At 44.1% G+C, this 26,429-nt stretch overlaps 1 protein-coding gene across 1 annotated transcript in view; it reads right to left on the reverse strand.

The window, feature by feature from the left end:
* Window positions 1-26,429, reverse strand: part of GPCPD1 (glycerophosphocholine phosphodiesterase 1) — a 1,148,488-nt gene that overhangs the window by 189,618 nt on the left and 932,441 nt on the right. Inside the window, exon 15 of the mRNA XM_044056397.1 lies at window positions 25,829-25,887. Within this exon, the coding sequence (XP_043912332.1) occupies window positions 25,829-25,887 (59 nt within the window). The remainder of the gene's footprint in view (window positions 1-25,828; window positions 25,888-26,429) is intronic.

Below are 26,429 nucleotides of genomic sequence, written 5' to 3' on the forward strand. Positions count from 1 at the left end.
TAATCCTGACTGCAGATGCTATCCTGTTCGGACATCTACATTTATGGTAGGTACAAAACTGTACTATGTCCTTCAAGGATGCATCTGCAGTCATAACAAATGGGTAGAATACCATAGCCAAAATAGGGGAGGAGGAAAAAGAATCATGGTGTAGTTAGGATCCCTTGCAGAACAGCAGTGGCAAACCCTGCTCGGGATCTAGAGTATAGAGGTAAATTATAATGCTTGGCAAATGAATGCACGGAGGTCCAAGTAGCCGACTCAATAATGTCCTTGGTTGCCACTCCTCGTAAGAAAGCTGTGGTAGTGGCTGTAGCCCTTGTTGAATGAGGTCTTATGTCCTGTGGAACTGGTTTTCCATGGTAGGAGTAACAGACTCTTATGCAATTTCCTATCCATTTGGAGATTGTCTGCTTGGAAATTGCTTTTCCTTCCCTTCCTGTTGCATAGGCCACTAAAAGCTGGTCAGTTTTTCTGTTACTTTTGGTTCTGTCCAGGTAGTAGCGTAATTGTCTGTGTACATCCAAGGTATGTAGCAGCCTTTCCCCCCTGTTCTGTGGGTTGGGAAAGAAGGTAGGTAGGTGGATTGCCTGGTTTAAAGACACTCTGGATACCACCTTAGGCATAAATGTAGGATTAGTTCTCATGGACACTCTATCTTGATGGAAGATTAGGAAGGGTTGTACTGCCATTAAGGCCTGTAGTTCTGAAACCCTCCTTGCTGAAGTAATTGCCAGTAGGAAAGCAGTTTTCCATGATAGGTGTTGAAGATCTGCTGTTCCTGCTGGTTCAAATGGTGGGAGTGTCAATTTTTCTAGCACAAAATTCAAGTCCCATGCTGGTAATGGTGGTTTCCTAGGAGGTTTTACATTCTTGATGCCTCTGAGGAATTGCCTGAGTAGAGGATGTGAGAAAACAGGTGGATCGAAGCTGTATTCTGCAGAAATAGCTGATGCATGTATCTTGATGGAGGAATAGGACAGGCCTGTATGAAGAAGCTCTGCCAAGTACTCCAGGATGTTAGCAATGTCTATGTTTGACACATCTTTTCCTTTTTCAGCACTACAAGTGACAAACCTTTTCCATTTTCCTGCATAGTTCCTTCTTGTTGAAGGTCTGCGGGCTTCAAGGATAATGTCTTTAACCCTTTGAGATAAGTCTGGGTTAGTTGTTGTTAAGTGATGTTCCAGGCAGTCAGTTGTAAGGTTTTTAGGTTTGGGTGCATGATGTTGTAGTTGTTCTGAGTTAACATCAAAGGTATCAGGGTATTGACCACATTCTCCTGTGACATGCTCCTCAGCAAAGGATACCAGTGTTGTCTTGGCCAATTCGAGCTATCAGAATTATCCTTGGGCGTTCCTCTTTGATTTTCAGTAGTACCTTGTGCATCAAAGGAAGAGGTGGAAATGCATATGCTGTCAGGCCTTTCCAACTGAAGGATAGAGAGTCCACCTTCCATGCAAGTGGGTGGTACGTCCTTGTGCAGAATTTCTTGAGCTGGTGGTTGAGTGGGGATGCGAATAGGTCTATTTGTGGCATTCCCCATTTCTTTGTGATGGCCTTGAAGATGTCCGGGTGCAGCATCCATTCGTGAGCATCCGAGGTGGTTCTGCTTAACATGTCTGCTAGGGTGTTTTCTTTTCCTGGCACAAATATTGCCTGTAACTGGATGTTGTAGCTCAGAGCCATATTCCAAAGGTCCAGAGTCATTCTGCATAGGGGGTAAGAATGAGTGCCTCCCTGCTTGTTGATGTACCACATGACTATGGTGTAGTCTGTCCTTATCATTAAATGGCCTTCTTTGAGGAATGGCCTGAATTTCTGGATTGCTAGTTTTACTGCCAGCATTTCTTTTTGGTTTATGTGCAGGTGCAGCTGGTCTGGGGTCCACAATCCTTGTATGCACTTGTCCAACATGTGCGCCCCCCAGCCTAGGTCTGAGGCGTCCATTGTGATGGTTTGGTTTGCTTGACAGTTGTGGAAGGGCAAGCCTGGGTTTGACTAGCATGCTTGGGCCCACCATAGGAACTCTTGCTTCAGGCATGGGATTAGTGGGATTTCGGTTTCTAAGCTGTGCCTGTGTTGAGACCATAAATTCTTTAGGTACCACTGTAACTTTCTCATATGCAGTCTGGCATGGGGGACCAGGATTATGCATGATGACATGAAGCCCAAGGCCTGCAGTACTTTTCTTGCTGTTAGTTTGTTCTGCTTTGTTAATGCCAAGAAGTAAAGAGGAAGTTGTTCTTGTTTTTCTGCAGTCAGGAATGCCATTTGTTTTACTGTGTCCAATTCTGCACCCAAGAAAGTTCTTGTCTGGGATGGGATCAGTCTTGACTTTTTTAAATTGACTGTGTATCCCAGGGCTTGTAGTAAGCAAATGACCCTTTGTAAATCTGTTGTCAGCTTGTCTTTGTTGTCCGCTTGTAGCAGGCAGTCGTCCAGGTATGGATAAATTTGGATTCCCTGTAGCCTGCAATGAGCGATTACTGATGCCAGGCATTTTGTGAATACTCTGGGCAGTAGATAAGCCAAAGGGCAATGCTGAGAATTGATAATGCTCTGATCCTGCAAGAAATCTGAGGTATCTTCTGCATTTTGGTCGTATGGGGACGTGCAGGTATGCCTCCTTGAGATCTAGAGTTACCAGCCAACACTCCTTGCCCAGCATGGGAAGAAGTTGCTGTAGGGTCAGCATTTTGAATTTTGGGACGGTGATGTATGTGTTTAAAACGGACAGGTCGAGAATAGGTCTCCAACTTTTCTCTCTTCTTGGAACTAGAAAGAGTCTGGAGTAGAATCCTTTGCCCTGTTGTGTTATTGGTACTCTTTCCACAGCTCTCATCTTTGTTAGTTGAGCTACCTGCTTTAGAGCTTCTGTTTTTTGAGTTGGAGGTAGGTTTGGCATTCCTCTTTTTACTGGTAAGGTGTGGAAGTGAAACCTGTAGCCTTGGTCTATGGTTTGTAAAATCCACTTGTCTTTTGTGATGCAGTGCCAATTTTTTGAAAATAAGGCTAACTTTCCGCCTAAAGGTGCAGCTATTTGCTTCCTGGTAGGTGGTGTCAGAGCCCAGTCACTGTGATTGTCCTGTTGCAGTGGCAGTGGTTGTGTCCGTGCCTCGCTGGTTATTGCCTTGCCACTGGCGTCCTCTATAGGCACCTCCTCTGGGTTGATTTCTGCCTCTAGAGCGTCTATTCCTGCCTCTTTGAGATTTTGAGGAATCTGGAAAGGACCAATTTTTTGGCAGGCCAGTTCCTGCTAAACCTTGGGGGCTGAACCTGTAAGAAATCCTTAACTGTTTGTACAGATTTTGCCTTCTCCTCCATTTTCTTCATTACTTGCTGAGCAGAGGTACCAAATAGACTGTCCTTATCCATAGGAGCATCTAACAGCTTTGCTTTAACATGATCCGGCAGGACCTGCTCTTTCAACCATGCATGCCTTCGTATCACTGTGCCAGTCATGGCTGATCTAAATGAAGCCTCCAGTGCATCATAGCCACATTTTAAAGAATGGTTACTAACCTGTTGTATGTTATTTACCATTTCTAAAACATATTTCTTATCTAAGGATTCATCAGAGGACAGTTTCTTAGTTAACTGATCAAGCATAAACTCTTGGTATTGGATCATGTGAAACTGACAGTTTAAAGCTCTAGCTGAGAGAGTAGCAGAGGTGTAAACTTTTTTGCCCCATCTCTCTAAGGACCTGGATTCCCTTTCAGAAGGGAGAGGGTTTTTTGCTGAGGTAGAAGCTACTGCCTTAGGCCCCTGGGAAATAGTCTCAGGATCTGCAACTGGGGCCTTGAAAAGGTGGTGATGAGTGTGTGGCACCCTGTAAAATCTGTCTGGTTTGGCAGGGGCTGGGGGTAAAGAATCAGGTGCAGTGCAAACATCATTAAATGCATCATCCACAACAGGCAAGACTGGAGGTATAGCTAAGGGTCTATGTTGTGGTAAGTGCAAATAGGTCCTAAGCCTTTTTCTTGAATCTGAGAAATCTTGTCCCTGCCATTGGAATTGTTCTCTCATGGCATGTAAGGTTTCCCCAAAGGAAAATTCCTCTGGTGGAGAGGCAGATGGAATGGATTCATCAGCATCGGAATCTTCATAAGTAGAAAAAGGAGCCTCTGGCTGATCTGTAGTATCGCAGTCATCCGAAGAATCATCAGAGGACTCTGGCTGGGGGGGCTCTGCCCTAGGTCTCTTTTCTGGGGGCTGAGAGGCCCTGTCTGGGTGAGATTGGGATCCCCTAATTAAGGAGATTAAATCCTCTGCCAGAGTAAGCATTTGAGAACTAGAAGTGTGCCTGTGTGAGGGGGCCTTAACAGGCACTGTTTTAACAGTTTTGGCTGCTTTGGCCCTGACAAAGGCCTTTATAGACATGGCTGCAGGAGGCCTAGCAGCACCACGTGCTGGGGTAGAGACATCCAAAGGGATGGTGTCAGATAAGTCAGTAGAAACCACAGTAGTAGGCAAAACTTCAGAGGCCGATTCAACTAAGGTAGCAGGAGCCTCAGTAGTAGTCATGGATTCGGCTGAGGATTGACCGGTTTTCTCGGTTTCGGCCAAAACCGAGACACTCGCGGCTTGCTTAACCGTGGTTTCGGCCGAAACCGCGGACCGCGAGTGTCGGTCTTTTTCTTTGCGTTTTTTAACTATTTGGGTAGTCGGAGGATCCGACGGCATAATGTACGCAAAATCTGAGCCGAAAAACTGTTCAGCAAACTCCGACCGACGCCTAAGCGTTCGTCGGTTGAAGGAAGCACAGGCTAAACAGGCAGCTACGTCGTGGTCTGGGCCTAAACAAGGTAGGCAGTAAGAGTGGAAATCTTTATGAGGTATTTGTTTCCCACAAGTTAAACAGTTATTTACTTTTTCTGACATCGGCTGAGGCAAGAAAGAGTCCCCAACGGGGTACTTAGCTTTTTAGAAGTCTTCGAAGTAGTATTCCGTAGTAGTAATCTCTGGATCTGACCGACCGCACTTGCGAACAGCTTCTGCTTCGGCCTACACGGCAAGAAAGACTAGGAAAATGGCGCCGGCTGATGCCTTTATACCCGAAGACCAGCAGAGATGACGTCGGGTGAAGTGCGACATCAGCCGAAGCCGGACCCAGACTTTGGAATCCGGCCGACCGAAGGGCTGCCTGACGACAGGACAACCCATTTGTTATGACTGCAGATGCATCCTTGAAGGACATCCCCCTCAGAAGCCGGTACCTGCACAGCGGTTCCGGACCCATCTGAAGGAGCGACGTCCGAAGGTCCTGCAGCAGATAAAATAGTGGGCCTTGATGGCTCCCCATGGGAGTCCGTATCGGCCATCGGTTCAGAAGTGGCGGACGACAGGGGCTGCAAAAGCGCCTCACTGACGACAGCCGAACCGGACGCTGGCTCCAGCTGCAACGAGTCCTGTTTGGACCTCGGAGGCCTGTCTTTGTCTTTGCGCTTCTTTTGAACTCCGGTAGTGTCCGACATTCTATAATTGAAGCGTCTGCCAAAATAATTTAAAGCCCAATCGTACCTGCGCTTGATAGTACGAGAGTTGAATCTGGCACAGAACCGACAACAAGAAACGTCGTGGTCAGGGCCTAAGCAAGGTAGACAGTAAGAGTGGAAATCTTTATGAGGTATTTGTTTCCACGCTATACAATTATTAACTTTTTCTGACATCGGAGGAACAAGAAAAGATTCCCAACGGGTACTTAGCTTTGAGAAGAGAAGTAACAACCGGACCGACAACAACCAAAAATGCTGTTCAAAATCGCCAACCAACGCTTTTGAGCTGCTTTCCACCGCACGGCAAGAAAGACTGGAGAAGATGGCGGCTGAGGGCTATGTACCAAGGCATACTGACGCCAGGATACTAGCTTATACAGCCGGCCGGACCCAGACTTTGGGATTCTGGCCGACTGGCTGCCTGCCGGCAGGAGCACCCTACAGTTATGACTGCAACAGTGAAACACGAAGAACATGTGAGTGAATGCAGGTTTGAAGGGTGAAGAGTGTGTGTGTGTGTGTGTGTGTGTGTGTGTGTGTGTGTGTGTGTGTGTGTGTGTATGCGATCGAGAGAAAGTGAGTGAAATTAGTGAATGCAGATTTGAAAGGTGAAGAGTGTGTGTGTGTGTGTGTGAGCGATCTGCTTCATTATCTATTCTCTTGCCTTATCCTTCAAAAAAAAAGAAATGATCTGACTGCTTAAAATAAGTAAAATGTGCATTCTCTCCACATCACTAGGCACTCCATTGAATATTTGTACTTTTAGTGTGTTCCCAACAGTTGGGTTGTCACACTGAACTGCACTATAGTTTGGTTGCTTTGCTTGCTTAATATTCATCACAGACTCAGCCTCCCATTCTTTATCAGCCCCTTCCCACAAGAAATGTCTTTCTTTCAACTTTGGACATTTCCTTCCTGCTCATGTTGGTGCTTTAAAGTATACTACTGTAGTTTTCCTTTCATTTGTACAACTGCATTGTACTCCAGTCCAGATGCAAATGTACATTAAATGCACAGACCCCAAATCTGTCCCCTGACAGTTATAGTTATACAGCATGTTTATGAAAAGTTCTCCAGGCATGTCTAGTGTAATGCAGTTCAAATAAAGTGAAATATGCTGTACATTTATGAGATTTAAATTTTTTTTTTATTTATGTGGTTATGGATTACTTTTCTGTCACAGCAATGGAACAGCATATGATGAGAAATCAAGTCCTGTTTATTAAAGTGAATGTCAGGGATTTCTGTAGTGAGATTGAAGAAGAGGGAGGAAGCAAATACCTTAATTTGAATTATTGCATTTTTATATAACCCATTAAACAATCAAGATCTGAAAAATTACACACTGAAATAAAGAAATTTAAGTCTTCAGTTTAAACACATTTTTAATCATGACACTGAAAGATGCATTGCAATAACTCAAACTGCATGTTGAGCTAGTTATGACTCCCAAATGTAGATGTAATTGCAAGTAATGAGACCTCCTAGTGATTTAATAGCAAAACAATTTGCACAGGTATACATATGCATACTGTTCGGCTGTCGAGTCAAGAGGAGGTCACATTACTTGAAAGTACAGCTGTAGCAGATGTGTATTTTTCCCCCAATGAGGTGATGTTTTCAAAGCATGCCATCTATCTGCTCCTGTTCCGACCCCTTTGTCAAATGTTAGAACTCAATGTGGCCCATGAATCAAAAAGTTTGCCCACCCCTGCTTTAGGCCCTTGAGAAATAACCTCGGGGTCAGCAGTATGTTTTTTGAAAAGAAATTTGTGAGAGTCAGGGACTCTATAGTACCAGTTAGATTTCCTGGGAGCAGAAGGGAGGGTGGCAGGAGTCAAACTGGATTCCATAAAAACATCATCCAGGACAGGAGGAAATGGCCAGGGGTCTGTCCCGAGGAAGATCTAAGAATTCCCTTAGTCTCTTTTTAGACTGAGGGTAGCCCTAACATCCCCATTTGAAATTCTCCCTTTAAGTATGAAGGGTTTCCCCTAAGAAAAAGTCCTCAGGTGGAGAGGCTGAAGGAATGGATTCCTCTGCATCAGAATCCTCACTAGCAGGGAGGGGTTTCATGTCTTCATATTCAGATGCATCAGAGTCATCGGACTCCTGCTCAGATAAAACTACTGGGGACAAATCTCTTTCTTTTGGAAGGAGTAGCCTGGCTTCCCCCTGATGAGCATTATAAGGTCTTCCGCCATTTTAAGCATTTGAGACTGAGGCAAGGAAGCAGGTGCCTGAGATTGAATAGTCGGTTTCTTGGGTGTGGCTCGTACTCTGGGTCTTAGAAACGCGGTAGTTTTCGAAAGAACAGTAGACGAGAAAGAAGTCGGTTTGTGTCGAAAATCGATAGTGCGAAGTACTTCTTCAGAAGCCAGTGCCTGCTCAGCGGCTCCAGACTCATCCAAGGTAGACACATCCACAAGATCCTTAGCTGATGAAGAGTCTCGTGGCATACCGGACTCTGAAATAGTCTTTATAGCGGCCTGCGAATGGACGTAAGTGGGTATCAGGGGCTGCGAAAGCGCCTCACTGAGGACCGGAGAACTGACTACTAGCTTAACGGAAGCGGCATCGGTAGGTTTGGACCTCTGCGGTCTGTCTCCGTCTTTATCCTTACGTTTTTTCAGAAGATCTGCTGTTGGATGGCTTACCGAAGCCATATCTGAATTTGAGAAATGAGAGTGAAAATATCTAACAAAAATAAGGGCCCGAAGAAGTACAGTTCTGGTGTTAAAGCACAAAAGCGACAGCGGGGGAAGTTGTGGTCTGGGCCTAAGCAAGTGACGCAGTAAGAATGAAAGTCTCGGTGTGGTATTTGTTTTCCACAGGCAAGACAATTGTTAACTTTTTCTGACATCGGTCAGAGCAAGAAAAAAGGATCCCCAACAGGGTTCTTAACTTTAGAAGACTTCAACTTCAATTCGGAAAACGAAAACTCGGGTAGTGGCAGACCAGCACTCATGCAAACTGCTTCTGCTTCTGGCTCCTCGGCAAGAAAGACTGATGTAATGGTGTTAGCTGCCTTATTTTATACCACTAATGACCTGACGCCAGCCCTGGAGCGACGGCAACTGACACAGAAATTCTAAGCCTCTGGTATTTGGGCCGACTGAGGGCTACCCTGGCAGGGATAACCCAAATGTGATGACTGCAACAGTGAAACATGAAGAACATCTAGGGGCTGGCTAGGATGCCCTGCAAGTCTGCAGAGGCAAATCCTGCTCTGGATTTGGAGAAGAGAGGCAGGTGGTAATGCTTCATAAAAGTGTGAACAGATGTCCAGGTGGCAGCCTCCAGGATGTCCCTGGTGGGGACTCCTCTGAGAAAAGTTGCAGAGGTAAAGGCTGCTCTGACCCCCCCTGGGGGGAGGCTTTTCATGTTATTTGTAGCAGAAATGGATGCAGTGTGCTATCCATTTGGAAATGGTTTGCTTGGAGATGACTTTGCCTTCTGCCCCTTTAGCAAAGCTAACCAGTAATTGATCAGATTTGCTGAAGGATTTAGTCCTGTCCAGATAGAATCCGAACTGTCTAGAGAGTGAAGAATCCTTTCCCCCTTGTTCTGGAGATTAGGAAACAAGGTGGGCAAATGAATGGATTGGTTAACAGCCACACTGGACACCACCTTCAGCATGAAGGATGGGTTAGTTCTGAGGGATACCCTGTCTGCATGGAAGATGAAGAAGGGTTCCACAGCCATGAGTGCTTGCAGCACAGAGGCACTTCTGGCTGAAGTGATGGCCATTAGGAATGCTGTAATCCAGGAGAGAAATTTTAGCCCTGCAGAAGAAGCTGGTTTGAAAGGGAGCAGGGTGAGCTTTTCCAAGACAAAGTTAAGGTTCCAAGCTGGTGTTGGTGCCCTTCTGGGGGGCCTTAAGTTGCTAGTCCCTCTGAAGAACTGTTTGATCAAAGGGTGTGATAAAAGAGGCTGCTCAGTTGGAAAATGAGCAGAAATAGCAGAGGCATGAATTTTTTATAGAGGAGAGAGAGAGAGAGAGAGAGAGAGACCGCTGTGTAGTAGGTCAGCTAAGTAATCCAGGATGCGAGTGATGGAGGGTTGTGCCATTTTGGCTCCCTTAGCCTGGGATCCAGGTGCAGAACCTTTTTCATTTATCTGCATAACACTTCCTGGTGCTAGGACATCTGGCCTCCCGGATAACATCCAGAACCTGTTTACTGAGGATGACAGATTGGTTCAGGGTTAGGGAATAAGCCAAGCTGCCAAATTGAGTGTCTGCAATTGGGGATGCATGAATTCCCCTTCCCTCTGGGTCAGGAGGTTTGGAATTTGAGGAAGATGCCATGCAGGCAGCGGGGACAGGCTGTGCGCCAGGGGTACCAGTGTTGTTGCGGCCAGTCTGGAAAGTACAGTTTTGTACCTACCATAAATGTAGATGTTCGAAGATCCACATTGCTGCAGTCCTGACACTTGGGTAGTCCGCTGTCCCAGTCGGCCCGGTATTGATCGCTCGCCGGGTCAGGCGCGATAGTCTGACGCCAGGACGCCAGGGTACAAATGCGCATGACCGATTTCCTTTCCTCAGTTTTTCTTGCCCCAGATGTCAGAAGACCCTAAAAGATAAGGCCAAACCAAAAACAACAACACACCAAACATCCCTGTACCAAATATATGTACAATATATACAAAGTCAAAAGGTACAATCCTACCACACAACCACCCCTAAACACAGAGGGAAGGAGGGAAATTGGACTGCAGCAATGTGGATCTTGAACATCTACATTTATGGTAGGTACAAAACTGTACTATGTTCTTCATCTCACATTGCTGCAGTCCTGACACTTGGGTAGAATCCCAAAGCAGAGGTAAGGGAGGATGGCAAATCACAAAGAAGCAGGAGCTGACAACATGCCCTGTAAAATAGCAGTGGCAAAACCAGCCCTAGATTTAGAGTAGAGAGGAAGGTGGTAATGCTTAGAGAAGGTATGCACTGAACTCCAAGTAGCTGCCTCCAAAATATCCTTAGTTGCCACCCCCCTTAGAAATGCTGTTGAAGTGGCAGTAGCCTAATCCCAGCTGGAATCTCCTTGCCATGATGGGAGTAACAGAAAGTAATGCAAAACCCAATCCACTTAGAAATAGTTTGTTTTGACACAGGCTTACCCTGAGAACTCAAAGCAAAAGAAACAAACAACTGCTGAGACTGCCTAAAATCCTTAGTCCTGCTTAAATAATAACGTAATTGCCTGTGTACATCTAAAGTGTGCAAAATCTTTTCCCCCTTATTTTGGGGATTTGCATAAAAGGTAGGCAAATGAATAGTTTGGTTTAAAGCCACACTAGAAACCACTTTAGGCATAAAGGAAGGATTAGCACGTGAAGATACCCTATCCTTATGAAAAATCAAGAAAGGCTCAACCGCCATAAGGGCCTGCAATTCAGACACCCTTCTTGCAGAGGTAATGGCTAACAGAAAAGCAGTCTTCCATGACAAATATTTCAATTCAGCAGTAGCTGCAGGCTCAAAAGGTTGTAGAGTGAGTTTCTCCAACACAAAATTGAGGTCCCAAGCAGGAGTAGGAGCTCTACATTGGGGTCTTATATTCTTTGCCCCTCTAAGAAATTGCTTGAACAAAGGATGAGAAAACAATGGTGGGTCACAATCATAGTGAGCTGAAATTGCTGCAGCATGAATCTTAATGGAAGAGAAAGACAAACCTTTGTCCAATAACTCAGTAAGATATTGAAGAGCCACACTCAAATTTGGCTCAGAAACATCCAAATCCTTTGCTGTACACCAAAATAAAAATCTCTTCCATTTTCCTATGTACACTTTCCTTGTACTAGGCCTTATGGCTTCCATAATCACATTCAAAACTTGTTGAGGAAGCTGAGACCTGCTATGGTTCAAAACAGAATATGCCAGGCTGTTAGATGAAGAGAGTGAAGCTTGACATTGAGTAGATGCCCGTCCTTCTGAGACAATAGGTGTGGAATCAAAGGTAAGGGCCATGGAGGCTTCCTTACCAGACTCTTCAGCAAGCGGTACCAGTGCTGCGAGGCCAATCTGGAGCTATCAAAATCATCCTTGGCTTGTCTTGTCTGACCTTTAGAGTACCTTTGGGAGGAGAGGCAGAGGTGGAAAGGCATACACATGAAGATTTTTCCAACTGAAAGAAAGAGCATCCACTTTCCAGGCTGTGTGATGAAACTTTTTTTCGCAAAACTTTGGCAGCTGGTGGTTTAGTGGAGAAGCTTAACAGATCTATGTCTGGAGTTCCCCAGGACACTGTCAATGTCTGAAATACATGAAGATCCAGTTTCCACTGTGGGGATCCATGATTTGCCTGCTCAACACATCTGCTAAGGAGTTCTGTGCTCCTGGCAGAAACCTTGCTTGAAGATTCAGTTGCAAGCTTAGCAGTCTCCCACAAAATCATTGCTTGCCTGCATAGAGGATAAGAATGTGTTCCCCTTGTTTGTTGATGTACCACATGACAGTTGTGTTGTCTGTTAGAATCAACACCTGCCCCGGAAGAAGTAAATCCTTGAAAGCCAGTAATGCAAACTGGACTGCTAACATCTCCTTCATGTTGATATGTAGATGCTGCAGTCTGGCAGGCCACTTGTCTTGTATCCACTTTCCATTCAGATGAGCTCCCCAAGCTGTGTCTGAGGCATCTGTGGTTAGAATCTGACTCGCCTCTGGCCGGGTCACAGAGAGTCCCTTGTTTAGGTGACATTCCTGAGCCCACCACAAAATTCCTTTTGAATGCAAGGTATTATTTGAATGACAGTGTCCAAATCCTGGCAGTGCTGTGTCCATACATTTTTGAGATACCATTGTAGCTTCCTCATATGCAGTTTGGCATTGGGAAGTACCAGAATACAAGATGCCATGAACCCTAAGGCTTGAAGGACTGTCCTTGCAGTCAGCCGGACTGATGAGATAGTTGATGGAAGTAAAGAAAGATTCTTTGTTTGTCCGGGTTAAAAAGGCCATCTGGGTTGCTGTATTCAGTCTCACACCCAGAAAGCACATGTCTTGAGAGGGTACTAGACTGGACTTTATTTCGTTCACAGAATACCCTAGGCATCTTAGCACTGCTATCACATATTCCAAATGCTGAAGAAGCACGTCCCTTCCTTGAGCCAGAAGCAGGCAATCGTCCAAATAAGGATAGATTTGTATTCCTTTTAGCCTGAAGACAGCTATCACTGGAGCCAGAACCTTTGTGAATACTCTAGTAGATAAGCCAAAGGGCAATGCAGAGAACTGATAATGAGAATTCCCAGCTTTCAGGCGTAGATACTTCCTGCAAATTAGTCTGATAGGAACATGAAGGTAAGCTTCCTTGAGATCCAAAGTTACCATCCAGTGATCTTTGCCCAGCAGAGGTAAAAGCTGTTGTAACGTCAACATTTTGAACTTGGGAATGTCCAGATAAGTGTTGAGGATAGACAGATCCAAAATTGGTCTCCACGTGTTCCCCTTTTTTGGTACTAGGAACAGGCGAGAATAAAATCCTAGGCCCCTTTCTGGCACAGGAACCGGCTGAATGGCCCCTATTTGGAGTAACAGAGAAATTTGCTTGTGAGCCTCTTTCCTTTGTTGAGGAGGAATGTCTGGCATGCCTTTGAAAGGAGGCAAGGTATGGAAATAAAACCTGTAACCGTGGTGAATGATATCCAAAACCCATCTGTCTTGGGTAATTAAACTCCAGTTTTCTTTGAAAAGTGCCAACCTTCCTCCCAAAGGTGCTGCCAGACGAGAAGATTCTGGCAGCTGAAAAGGCAGGTCATTGGGTCTGTTGAAAGGACTGACCCCTGCCCTCACCAGAAGACTGAGCAGGTGAACTCCCTGTTCTAGGCCTAAAAGAACCTTGAGCTCTGCCCCTACCACGTCTAGACCTACCCCTAGACTGGGAATCATAAGCAGGATATGTCCACCCCTTGGTAGGCCAATTTCTACTAAACTTGGAGGCTGAACCTGCAAAAATCTTTAACAGTCTGCATAGACTTAGCCTTGTCTTCCATTTTCTTTAGAACTGCTTCCACAGGCGAACCAAACAACACATCAGATTGTAAAGGAGCATCTAAAATCCTTGTCTTCACATGCTCAGCTAAATTCTGATCCCTCAGCCAGGCGTGCCTCTGAAGAACCGAACCAGTGGCAGCCACCCTCGAAGAGGCCTGCACAGCATCAAAACCACATTGCAAAGAATGCTTACCCACCTGTTCAGAAACATTAACTAAATCCTGCAACTCTTTACACTCAATACCTTCCGCCAAAGCATCTACCTTAGACTTTAATTGTGAAAGGAGATCATTTTGGTATTTCAACATGTGAAACTGGCAATTCAAAGCTCTCATGGCCAAAGTGGAAGAAGTATACACTTTCTTTCCCCATCTATCCAAAGCCCTTGCCTCTTTATCCGGAGGAACAGGATTTTTAACAACAGAAGCCTGAACACCTTTAGGCCCCTGTGAAACAGTTTCTGGGTCTGCCCTAGGACTCTTAAAAAGATACTTACGAGCTTCAGGCACCCTATAATATCTATCCGGTTTAACTGGAGCAGGAGGCAAAGAATCAGGGTTCAGAGAAGCCTCTGCAAAAACATCCTCCACCACATCTAGAACAGGAGGTATAGCTAAAGGCCTATGCTGGGGTAGAAACAAAAATTCCCTAAGCCTTTTCCTGGAATCAGAGAAATCCTGACCTTCCCATTTAAAATGCTCCCTCATGGAATGAAGAGTCTCTGAAAATGAAAAATCCTCAGGAGGAGAAGCAGAAGGAGTAGAATCATCTACATCAGAATCAGAGTAAGGGGAATACTCCTGCAAGTCTTCAGCCGAAGACTCAGAAGCATCGAACACTGCTCAAAACTCCCAAGCTCAGGTTCCACCCTAGGCCTCTTATCAGGAGGGGGCATAGAACCTCTAATCATTGTAATCAATTCTTCTGCCATCTTAAGCATATGCTTCTTAGGTACAGACCCTGAAGAACTAGGGGTAACACCTGAAACAAAACCTGGCCTGCCCTGGGAGAAGCCTTGGAAATAGCAGGAGGGCCTAACCACCTTAGGAAGGGAGGGAAGAACAGCTACCTGAGAAGCCCCTTCCGCCTGGCCTACCTCCTGAGAGGTCACATCTTGCAGTAATAAAGTCTCTCCCTGAGATTCCAAAGAAATTTCTGGCTGAACCACTGGCTCCACGAGCCCTCTAAAGAACCGGCGTCCGTGGACGGTTCATCAACCTAGGCTTTGCAGTTTTGTCCTTGCGTTTTTGAAGCGTTGGCGGGCGGAGCATCCGGCGGCATTTTATAATTACACCGCTTCCCAAAACTAACCTGGCACAATCTAATCTTCTCTTTATAGTGCGTTTGTTAAATCTAGCACAAGAGCGACAGCCAACAACGTCGTGCTCAGGCCCTAAGCAAGGTATACACAAGGTATGGTAATCCCTATGAGGTATCTGTTTCCCACAAGAAATACAGTTATTCACTTTTTCTGACATCCGGTAAAATACTGAGGCAAGAAAAACCAAAATATTCTAACGGGTACTTAGCCAACTTGGATTCGGTCTGAAACTCCGACTTCGGAAAATCTCAGAACGCCAACCTGCACTTGCAAAACTGCTTCTGCATCGGACCATGCGGCAAAAAAGACTGAGGAAATGACGTCGGTCATGCGCATTTGTACCCTGACGTCCTGACGTCAGACTAATGCGCCTTGACCGACGTCAGCCTTATACTTTGGTATTCGGGCCGACTGGGACAGCGGACTACCCAAGTGTCAGGACTGCAGCAATGTGAGATGAAGAACATCTATAAGAATGGTCCTTGGTTTTTCCTCCCTTATTTTGAGCAATACCCTGGAGATGAGAGTTAGGGGAGGAAAGGCAGAGACCGACATATTGACCCAGGGGAAAGACAGGCCATCCACTTTCCAAGCCATGCAGTGATGCTCCCTGGTGCAGAATTTGCTGAGCTGATGGTTGGTGTGGGAGGCAAAGATGTCGACCTTTGGGGTTCCCCATTTCTGAGTTATTAGGGTGAAGGTACTTCTCTTGAGTTGCCACCCGTGTGGGTCTATAAGGTTACTGCTTAATTGGTCTGCCAGAGAATTGAGAGAGCCTGGTAGGAATTGTGCTAACAGGTGTAGTTGCATGGAAGAGGCTGTGAGCCAAAGGGTCATGGCCAGCCTGCATAGAGGGTAGTAGCGAGTCCCTCCATGCTTGTTGATGTACCACACTGACAGTGGTGTTGTCTGTTTTAATCAGGAGAACCCCTGGGGAGAGAAGGGGTTTGAAAGCTATCAAGGCGTGCTGCACAGCCATCATCTCTTTTTGACTGATGTGCAGAGGGATTTGCTGTGGGCTCCATTGGCCCAGTATGCACCTGCCATCCAGGTGTGCACCCCAAGCGTAGTCTGATGTGTCTGTGGTAAGGGTCTGGTCGGCGGGGGGTGGGGAGAAGGGCAGTCCCTTGTTGTGGGAGCATGCTGTTGCCCACCAAAGAAATTCCTTTCTGAGGCAAGGAATTATAGGTAGAAGAGTGTCCAGATCTTGACAGTGTTGACACCAAAGGCTCTTTAGGTACCACTGAGGTTTCCTCATTTGCAGTCTGGCATATGGAATGAGTAGTATGCAAGATGGCATGAACCCCAGAGCTTGCAGGATCTTCCTTGCAGATAGCTGGGGCCTGGTGGCTAGTTGAGAGAAGTAGGCCGTCAGGAATATTTGTTTCTCTGGTGTAAGGTATGCCACCTGGGATGCTATGTCCAGACTTGCTCCCGGGACGATTATCCTTTGGGTGGGCACCTGTTTGGATTTCTTTTTGTTGATTGTGTACCCTAGGGAGATTAGTAGGGTCTTTATAAAGGCCAGCTGCTTGAGCAGCTTTTCCTGGCTGTCTGCCTGAATAAGGCAGTTGTCTAAGTAAGGGTAAATTCAAATATTTCTTTGTCTGCAAAAGGCAACGGCTGGAGCCAGACATTTTGTGAAAACTCTAGCAGTAGATAAGCCAAAGGGAAGTGCAGAGAACTGAAAGTGTTGAGATCCTGGCCTGAACCGGAGATATTTCCTGCAGGATTCCCTTATAGGAATGTGGAGGTAAGCCTCTTTGATCTAGGGTGGCTAGCCAAGCCTCCTTGGAGAGCATGGGTAGCAGCTACTGGAGGGTGAGCATTTTGAATTTTGGGATCACCAGGAAGGTGTTTAGAATGGATAGATTGAGCATGGGGTGCCAGGTGCCCTCTTTTTTGGGCACCAAAAAAAGTCTGGAGTAGAAGCCTTGGCCTATCTGTTCTGCAGTAACATGCTCTACTGCCCTTAGAGAGCAGGGAAAGGATTTGCTTTTGAGCTTCTGCCTACTGATTTGGTGGTAGATCTGGGAACCCTTCTGGGGTTGGAAGGGTGTGGAAGGAAAATTTGTATCCCAGAGACACAATGTTCAGAACCCATTTGTCCTTGGTAATGGTGGCCCAGGTGCTTGAGTACAAGGAGAGTTTTCCTCCTAGGGGTAAGTAAAGGTGGGCAGATGGGGGGTGGAGGAGGTGAGTCATTGCGAGTTCTTACCATAAGGAGGTGGCTAAGAACTCCCTAGTTTTAAAGTGGAGGTAGTCCACTCCTTAGATCTCTGCATTCCCTGGGGCTGCTGCCTGGGGGGGGTCTGTTTCCACGGGGCCTAGGCTGGACCGGATTACTCAGAGCAGCAAAGGACCAGTGCTTGGAGGGACAATGCCTGCTGAACCTAGGGGACTAGACCTGTAAGAAATCCTTACCTGTTTGCATAGATTTAGCTTTTTCTTCCATCTGTTTTAAGACCTCTTCTGCCTTAATGCCAAATAAGTTATCTTTGTGCAAGGGGGCATCCAACAATTTTGATTAGACATGGTCTGGCAGAGGTTGTTCCTTAAGCCATGGATGTCTTCTAATGACAGATCCAGTGAATGCTGCCCTGCAAGAAGCTTATAGGGCATCAAAACTGCAGTGCAGTGTGCTTAGTTACTTGACTAGCAGACTGCATTAAGTCTTGTAAATCTTTAGATTCTACCCAAGCAGGAAAGGAAGACACTTTTTGTTTAAGGAGTTCAAAGGTATATTGCTGAAATTTCAGCATATGGAACGGACAATTTAGTGCCCCGATAGCAAGAGTAGCTGAGGTGTATACTTTTTTACCCCATATGTCCAATGCTCGGGAATTCCTGTCAGAGGGTGGAATTCTTAGCAGAGGTTGCTTTAATCCCTTTTGGCCCTTGAGAAATGACCTCAGGGTCAGCTGCTGGATTTTTAAAAAGATATTTGTGCGAGTCAGGGACTCTAAAGTATCTGTCTGGTTTTCTGGGAGCAGGAGGTAGAGCATCAGGAGTCAAGCTGGATTCAAGAAAAAACATCATCCACAACATCCAGGACTGGGGGGATGGCCAAGGGTCTATGTTGCAGAAGATCTAGGAATTCCCAGAGTCTCTTTTTAGACTGAGGGTAGTTCTGACTCTCCCACTGGAGTGCTCCCTTAAAGTTTGCAGGGTTTCCCCAAAGGAAAATAACTCTTGGGGAGAGGATGACAGAATGGAGTCCTCTGCATCAGAATCCTCATAAATGGAGAGGGGTTGCATGTCTTCATAGTCAAGATTCATCTGACTCTTGTTCAGACAAAACTAAAGGGGACAGATCTCTTCCTTTTGGAGGGGGTAGCTTGGCTTCCCCTGATCAGCATGATAAGGTCTTCCGCCATTTTAAGCATTTGAGACTGAGGCAGGGTAGCAGGCATCTGAGAGTGGGTCGGTTTCTTGGGTGTGGTTCAAACCCTGGGCCTAAGAAACTCTGTCATTTTTGAAAGAACAGTAGTCGTGAAAGAAGACATCTATTTGTGTTGAGATTTGGTAGTGCAAAGGACTTCCTCGGAAGCCGGTGCCTGCTCAGCGGCTCTGGACCCATCCAAGGTAGAGATGACTGCAGGATCCTTAGTCGAAGAGTTCTGCGGCACACCGGACTCCGAAAGGGTCTTGGTAGCAGCCTGCGAATCAACTGAAGCGGGCATCAGGGGCTGCGAAAGTGCCTCACTGAGTACTGGAGGACTAATGATTAGCTTAACGGAAGCGTCGTCAGTAGGTTTGGACCTGTGTGGTCTGTCTCTGTCTTTATCTTTATGCTTTTTTGGAAGATATGCTGTCAGATGGCTTACCGAAACTATATCGGAATTCGAGCAGTGTAAACGAAAATATCTGGCTACAATAAGGGCCTGACGATGGATAGTTCTGGCATTGAATTAAGCACAGAAGTGACAAAGGGGGACGTCGTGGTCTGGCCCTAAACAAGTGATGCAGTAGGAGTGAAGTCTCGGTGTGGTGTTTGCTTTCCACAGGCGAGACAATTATTAACTTTTTTTGATATCGGTTAGTGCAAGAAAAAAAGGATCCCCAACGAGGTACTTAGCTTTAGAAGACCAACTTCAATTCGGAGATGAAAACTCAGGTAGCGGCCGACTGGCACTCGTGCGAACTGCTTCTGCTTCGGGCTCCACGGCAACAAAGACTGATGTATTGGCGTCGGCTGCCTTACTTTATATTACTGACGACCTGATGTCAGTCCTCAAGCGACAGCAACTGACGCAGAAATACTAAGTGTCTGGTATTTGGGCTACCCTGGCAGGGATAACCTGAATGTGATGAATGCAACAGTGAAACATGATGATATCAGCACACATCACACCTACTACCTATTAAGACAATTTGCAGTTTCATGCAACTGCACTTTTGCTCTTCTGGTCTTGAGATACTGAAATGTCGAACTTACAAAGTGAATCTGTATGAATACATATATACATACACTTATAAAGATTACATGTATGTATGTGTGTATATGTATATATAAATCTATATCTATACACACGTTATAAATACATTTTAAAACTTATGTTTATGTGCTTGCATCTGTCCTTGGTGTCCCAAACACCTTGCACTTTTATCCCTCTTGAAACAGCTCCCCATGCAAAATCTGTAAAGTTTGAGGTGCGAAGTGCTTTGGAGCAGGGTGGGGGTTGGGGGGGTGTAGCTGGAGAAGAAACCACCAGGCTTTAGGGATATTTGCTGTCTCCACCAAGTGATTTCTCTTTTGACAAATCATAGAACTGGGATTTGAAAAGAAAATGGGTGTTGGTGTTGGGGCTAGAGACTTCGGATATCACTGTATCTTTCTAATGTGGAGTCTTGTCAGAGGTATCATGAAAATCACAGATGCCACAAGATCCAAAATCTTGATGTATTTCCTTGCAGAGGTAGAAGTCTGAGTGTAAAACCCTAGAAATGGATTTAGTGATCTATTTTGTTCCTGTGGAAGAAAAGCTCTTTGAACCGAGGGTGCCTGGTATGCACTCAAGGAACACAACCCAGAGTGATGGGGTTAGACTTGAATATTCTCTTGGAATCCCAGCTTGTGCAGGAGGTCTTGCACCCAGGTCAGAAATTCCTAAAACCTTGAAAATGATTCTGCAAGAGATGAGAGTTGTTTAAATATAGAAAAATGTGGATACCCTATAGCCAGCAATGAGCTATAACTGGAATGAGACACTTTGAACACTCCTGGTGCAATGGATAGTCCAAAGTGTAAAGCAGAGAATGTGATCCAGACACACACAACCTTAAGAAATGCCTGAAATATGGATAAACAGGGAAGTAATAAGCATCTTTTAAATTTAGTGTTACCAGAAAACTTAAATGAGAAAGAAGAGGTAAACAGGTTGTGAACTGACAGCATTCTGAACTTGGGCATCATCACAAACTGGTTTAGGAAAGAAAGATCCAGACCTGGTCTCCAGATATTTTCTTTCTTTGGCACCAAAACATCCCCAAATAAAAAACATTCCCAAACTGTGAAGGAAGAACTGTCTCTATTATTCCATGAAACAATACATATTGAAGGATGTCAGAAACAGTCTGGCCTCCTGGTGGATGAGGAATTACTCCCTGAAAAGGAAGAATTTTCTTCGACCACCATCTGTAACCTTGATGAATGAATTTTAGAACCCAGATGTCTGCAACTATCTGTTGCCAGAGAGAAGTGCAGATTCAGACTTTCAGGAAGCAGAAAAGGGACTGCCAGGGTGACAGAGGGGCAAGGCCCTTGTTAGACCATCCTTTGTTTTGAAAGGCACCTGCATTCTTTTTGGAACACCCTTGCCACTACCAGCACTTTGCTGAGACTGTTCATTTTATTTCTCACCAAAACTAGATGAGGGGGAAGAGAATTCCTTGGAAATTTTGGTAAAGGAGGGCTGAAAAAATCTGATTGATTCCCTGAATCATCTTACCCCTCTCATCACACTTTTTGATAAACTCTGCAGCAGAGGGACCAAATACTAAATCTCTCTCTCACGGATAATTTCAAATATCATTTTTCACATACACTGGGAAGTTCTGAGAATGCAAGGCAAAGCAAAACAGTATCAGTGGCCACAGCCTAAAAAAGTAACAGCAGCATCATACTCCTGTGAGATCCAAGAAACTAAAGCATATTTTTTTTCTCACAAGAAGAAACTGAGACAAAATATTTCTCATAGTTTCAAAATTAGTTGAACAAACTTAAACATGAGCCTGGCAGTTCAAAAGTCTGACAATCAAAGCTGCAGACACTTCCCAAACTATACATTCCCATCCTTGATAGAAACCGTAAGAATTGAATTAAATAAATGTTTAGTAGCAGTAAGCTTAACTAAACCTATAGCTGCTGGGTCAGGTCTGGGAAGTGTGTGTAAAAAAAAAAAAATTACAATTCTTAGGAACTTTATACAATCTATCTTTTTAGGGGCAGCAGGCTGGCTATTAGGAAAATTGTAGGCAGTGACAGACCCTCCAATGCTGACTACTGAAGGAATGGGAGAAGGTTTTAGAAATTCCATTTGTAACAGCTCATAGTATTTTCTGACGGACTGAAACAACCTCAGTATTCTTCCACTGAAAACATGGACACATTCTGGAAATAGTCTCATAGAAACACGAAACCTTGCAGGGAGAATCAGATACCATCCTCTTCTCAATCAGAAGCAGAAATCAGAGGAAAAAAAAACTGCATCTGTCCCTTAATTTTCCTATTAAAATTCAGAAACTTGAATCTCTTCAGGAAAAAGGCATTACTTTTTTTTTTAACCAAAACCCACTTTTATAAGGAGGATAAACAGCTTGAATTAGACTCTGAGCCAAATCTAGTAAACTGCTCATGTCCAGGGAAATTTGAGAAAGAACAGATGCATGTTTAGTTTTCTATTCCTTTCTGACAGGAAAAATTTGGCCAACAGGGTTGTCAATGGCAGCAGTAGCTTCACCTGGGATGGTCATAACATTCTGACTAAATAAGGTAGACTTCTCTGCTCCCTCTCCCAGGGCCAAGAGGATGGGCTTCTCCTTTGCCCAATGAGAGAAACCCAACAGCCACAGAGGATATGGTTAATCCCCCAGTCCATATTGGCTGTAGGTGTTACACCAGAGGGATAATGAGGTATAAGATGACTGGTCTGAGGAACCGGCTCTTGTCACAGCAGAGTCTGTGGCGGGAAAGGCTGCTTGCTTAACTTTTTTTTCTTTTTGTGTCTGGAAGGACAGACTGTGGGGCCAATAATTTATTCCACAGTGAAACTGAAAACTGTGCCACTTTCCCAGGGAAAACAAGCTAGTAACATTTTAAAGTTATAAAGTCACTTTCCCCAATAAAAACATGTTACCAGCTCCAAAAAGTAAACACACACATTTTTTCCATAGAAAAAAGGTGTTTCAACTACTTTAACAACTTTTAAACTGAATGGAAAAAAGTGCTCGCCCATTTAAAAGTACAGTTAGAAGTCTCAAGACAGTCTATTAAAAGGAACTCCTAGCAGAAAAAATAACCTTCCTAACCAGAAAAGTACAATTAAACAATAAATATTTTGAAGTGGAAGGTTTTTCCCAGAGAGGAACTTACCTGTTCAGCAATGGAAGTGCACAAGCTCACTGAAAGCCCACAGGGGAGCACTCTCTTGGGTAGTACGAAAGCTCTGAAGGGCTCAGCTCTCAAACCTTCCTTTTAAATCAGCTACCGAATGGTTTCAGTGCATATAAGGTACCCTGTAGCTCTGGAAGCTGCCTGGCTGTTATAGGTTCTTAGGTGTGTACTAGGCTAACGGTCCTGGAGCCTACATAAGCCTAGCCGAAGAAGATTCCCTGGCATCATGCCGTCCAATGTTAGTTCCCAGTGCCCTTGTCAAGCAAGGCCACTGAAGTGATCCCTTGGGTGAACTTCCTATTGCCCATTCACTCGCCAAGATTTCTCTTAAAAAGGGCCAGTGAAGTGCTCTGCTTGACGTGAATTGGAAGTTGGTTCCAGAGTATGGGAAGTCTCTAGATTAGGAACCTGTCCCTCCAGCATGTTCCATTTATTGTGGGAATGAGGTTTAGATCCCTGGAGCATGTGGCACGGATGGATTGGGATTTCTTTAGATGTAGCATATCTAGCAGCTCTGGGTCAGACAGACAGCTTTGTAGGTCAAGCAGAGATCACCTCTAAGTAGGCCATAAGAGAAAATATAGCTGGAGTTTTTTTTTTTAGTCTGTCCATATAGGGCAGGTGTCTAAGGCCTAAGATCCTCTTAGTGAGGTATTTTTGTGGCCTTTCCAGTTATTGTAGGTGTCTAGTGAGGTACATACCAAGTGAGGCATTGTATTCTATAATAGGTCTAATGAGGAACAAGTAGAGTGGGATTACGACTGCTTTCTTCCTGGATGAGAAACCTTTTGTAATGAGATGTGCCACATAGATGGACTTTCTGACTACAGTGGCAATGTGGTCATCAAAGGAGAGGTTGCGGTCAAACTGTGTGTGTCCCCAGGTCTCTCATCATATTTTCAGTGTTTAGTGGACTACCACTTATGTGGTAGTTCATGGGCACCAAATTTTTCCCAAAGGGAATGACAATACACTTTTTGGCATTGAGCTTAAGGCCATGGTTCTGGCACCAGTCATTGGTGTCAGTGAGGCCTTTTTGTAGAATGTCTACAAAAGTTGTAGAATCAATAGGCTCCCAGTTTGTAATCATCAGCGAACTTGGTTAGCCAGAGTCCCTTTGTGTTGGCTTGAACTTCAGAGAAGTAAACGGCAAATAGGAGAGAACCTAGGACTGATCCCTGTGGGACACCACTTGTAACTGGTTGGCAGTCAGATTTGGAGTCCGCTACTTTCACAGCGTGGCAGGATATAAGCCAAGCCATATAGCTATGGCTACCATAGCAGCGATCAAACTGATGAACATCTATTACTATCTGTATGACTAATACACTGATCTAGTAACACTTTTTAGTTTCTGGAGTTTACAGTTTTATTTTTTTCTGAAGCTGGATCTTTATGTGAGCACTTATAAGGTTTCCATTCTTTCTTCTTTACTCCATGGTTATTTATTTTCTTTATCGGGATAGTATACTGACCACAAAGGACCATTTCAGGAACAGCCCAGGTGCTAGAAGCTTTAAATAATCTTGTAAATGCAATAGAGAATTTTCATGGCACTTTAATCTTTACTTATATATACATGCAACATTTGTTAAATTGAGTAGGTGGGCTGCCTGAGGACACTTTTAGCCATGACCAGGGCCAGATAGGCACATACAAAAAATTTTTAGAATCAAAAATTAGAACTTAACTTCGGTATGTGGAAAATAATTTGTACAAGTAACACAGTCTAGCAATCCATTACTTACAAGTGCTCAACAATATACTTTTGGTGTCTATTATCACATCAGGGAACGCTAAAAATAGTGAAAGTTGATATACTGAACTTCAAAGTCCGAAAGCTGAAAACAGTGAAGGAACGGATCAGCAATTTTTTTTCCACTGTGGTGCGATCTCGGAGTTGGTATATTTAAGTTGGGGTGGGTGGGGTGGGGCACTTAATTTTGACTGTATACTTTTTTTTTTTTTTTTTTGGATTAGCAAATTTTTTCCCTGGGAAAAAATTCACTGATCCGTTCCTTCACTGTTTTCAGATTTCGGACATTTCAGTTTGACATAACACCGTTCGGTATTTTTAGCATTCTCTGTTATGATATAGACCCGTATTTTTGTAGCACTGAAAAAAATTACAAGAAAATGTTTAATATAACCCAGAATGGTTTTGCTGTGTAGTGAAGAAACTAATGTTTAAGTAGACCAAGTACAACAGCCATCAGGTGTTTCTGAAACACTTCCACTTATCATTCTGCCAAATGTGATAACATTTTTAGCTAGTTGCTTTATTAAATTTAAAGCAGCTACTCAGACTCTAAACTGTAACTAGGCCATAAATAAAACAAGCAGTATAGCCAAAAGAATCTAACACAAGTACACCACCTAGCTAGCAGGTACACAACATAACTTTTAATCAAATAATTGTCAAAAAAAGCATCTTTTCTTCAATTTTGATCAACAGTGGACATAAAGCACACACACAAGTACTGCAGTTTTTCTGGCACAAAGCTGGAATGAACAACAATTTCAAAATGGTAACAAGAGCTGAAAAGAGCACCTGCCGATAGATGACTTCTAAGGGAGTTTTGGTTCATGTGTGAGTACTATCATAACTGAGAGACCAAACTTAGCCTTTACAATAAAAAAAAAAAAAGACACCAGTGGAACACTGGCTGGACCAGCACATCCCTGAATGTGGATAAACCCTAATGCTATGGTTTACTGATAAAGTGGAGTTAATCACAGAAGCTTTAAAAAATGTATACATTCTAATCCATTATAACCGAACAGGTTTATTTCAGTACATCAGGGCTATAAAGTGAATCAGGGCCTCATTTCAGTACAATATTGAAACTTGATCTTCTGGTCCCTCTTTTAGGAAAATGCACCTGCACCTAATAGCTACAGTTAATAACTGAAAAAAACATCAAAATGATAAGGCTTCATCCAAAGAGAAAGAAATTACTTGACTGTCATCAAAAGAAAAGCACTACTGAAGTAAAGGCAGTCATGAGATTCAAGTCCTGAATAAATTTCCCATTAGAGTTAATTATTTACATCAGTAGACAAAGACAGTCAGAGGATCTGACTAGTGATTACATCACAGCACACACATTCTGCCAAATGTGACAAAACGTTTAGCTAGTTGCTTTATTAAATTTAAAGCAGCTACTCAGACTCTAAACTGTAAGCAATACGATGATTACTACCCATGATACAATATTAGACAAAGTTAAAGAAAATGTACTTTGGGATCAGAATAAATGACTGTTCTGCATATAACATCTTTGTAAATGGATAAACAAGAAGGTTGACCAAGACTGATGAAACTTATTCTGAAAGGCATACAGAGAGTGATCATACATGTTATTGCCCTTTTCATGACTGTTACTCACGTTCTGGAGAGAAGGAAATGGTTGGTTGTCCGAGTTATAGTCTTCCTCTTCGGCATATACTGTTAAACACAAAAATGAAGTGTTGAATGTAGCTGAATCATGCAGTACACCTTGAATAATGCAAAAAATCTTATCAAATACACCAGCAAAGAAAAATGAAACCCTGTACCTCAACCAATTACTCAAAGTGTTGGAATGCAGTACAGCACACACATGCGCACACATGCACATAAAATGTGCGCCATTCTAGCAGTTACTCTGCCTCCTTTTTCTCTACATGTAGCTCACAGACAAAGACTACAGAGATGTTAACTTCAAGTGACTAACTGTTCCCATTTTGGTACCACCTAGAAAATCTTGTCCATTTGTAAAAATAAGATCATCTAGTAGGTGTTTTTTTTGGCTTCCTCTAATGTTTCATGAGGATGTGTAGCAGACAAGTATCTAAATGGAGTTAAGATTGAATTGTCCAGGCTGCCAGTCGTAATTGCTCCAAACGGGGGTGCACCAGTCTCTCCTGAGACTATGTGAGCAAATCCATAGTATGAGGAAGTAAGTGCTAACTGCCCTTGGTCAATATTATTAGAAGAGAGAAAAAAGA

Source organism: Protopterus annectens, chromosome 1.part2, assembly GCF_019279795.1.
Source record: "Protopterus annectens isolate FY-2018-M chromosome 1.part2, PAN1.0, whole genome shotgun sequence".
NCBI classification, from domain to species: domain Eukaryota; kingdom Metazoa; phylum Chordata; order Ceratodontiformes; family Protopteridae; genus Protopterus; species Protopterus annectens.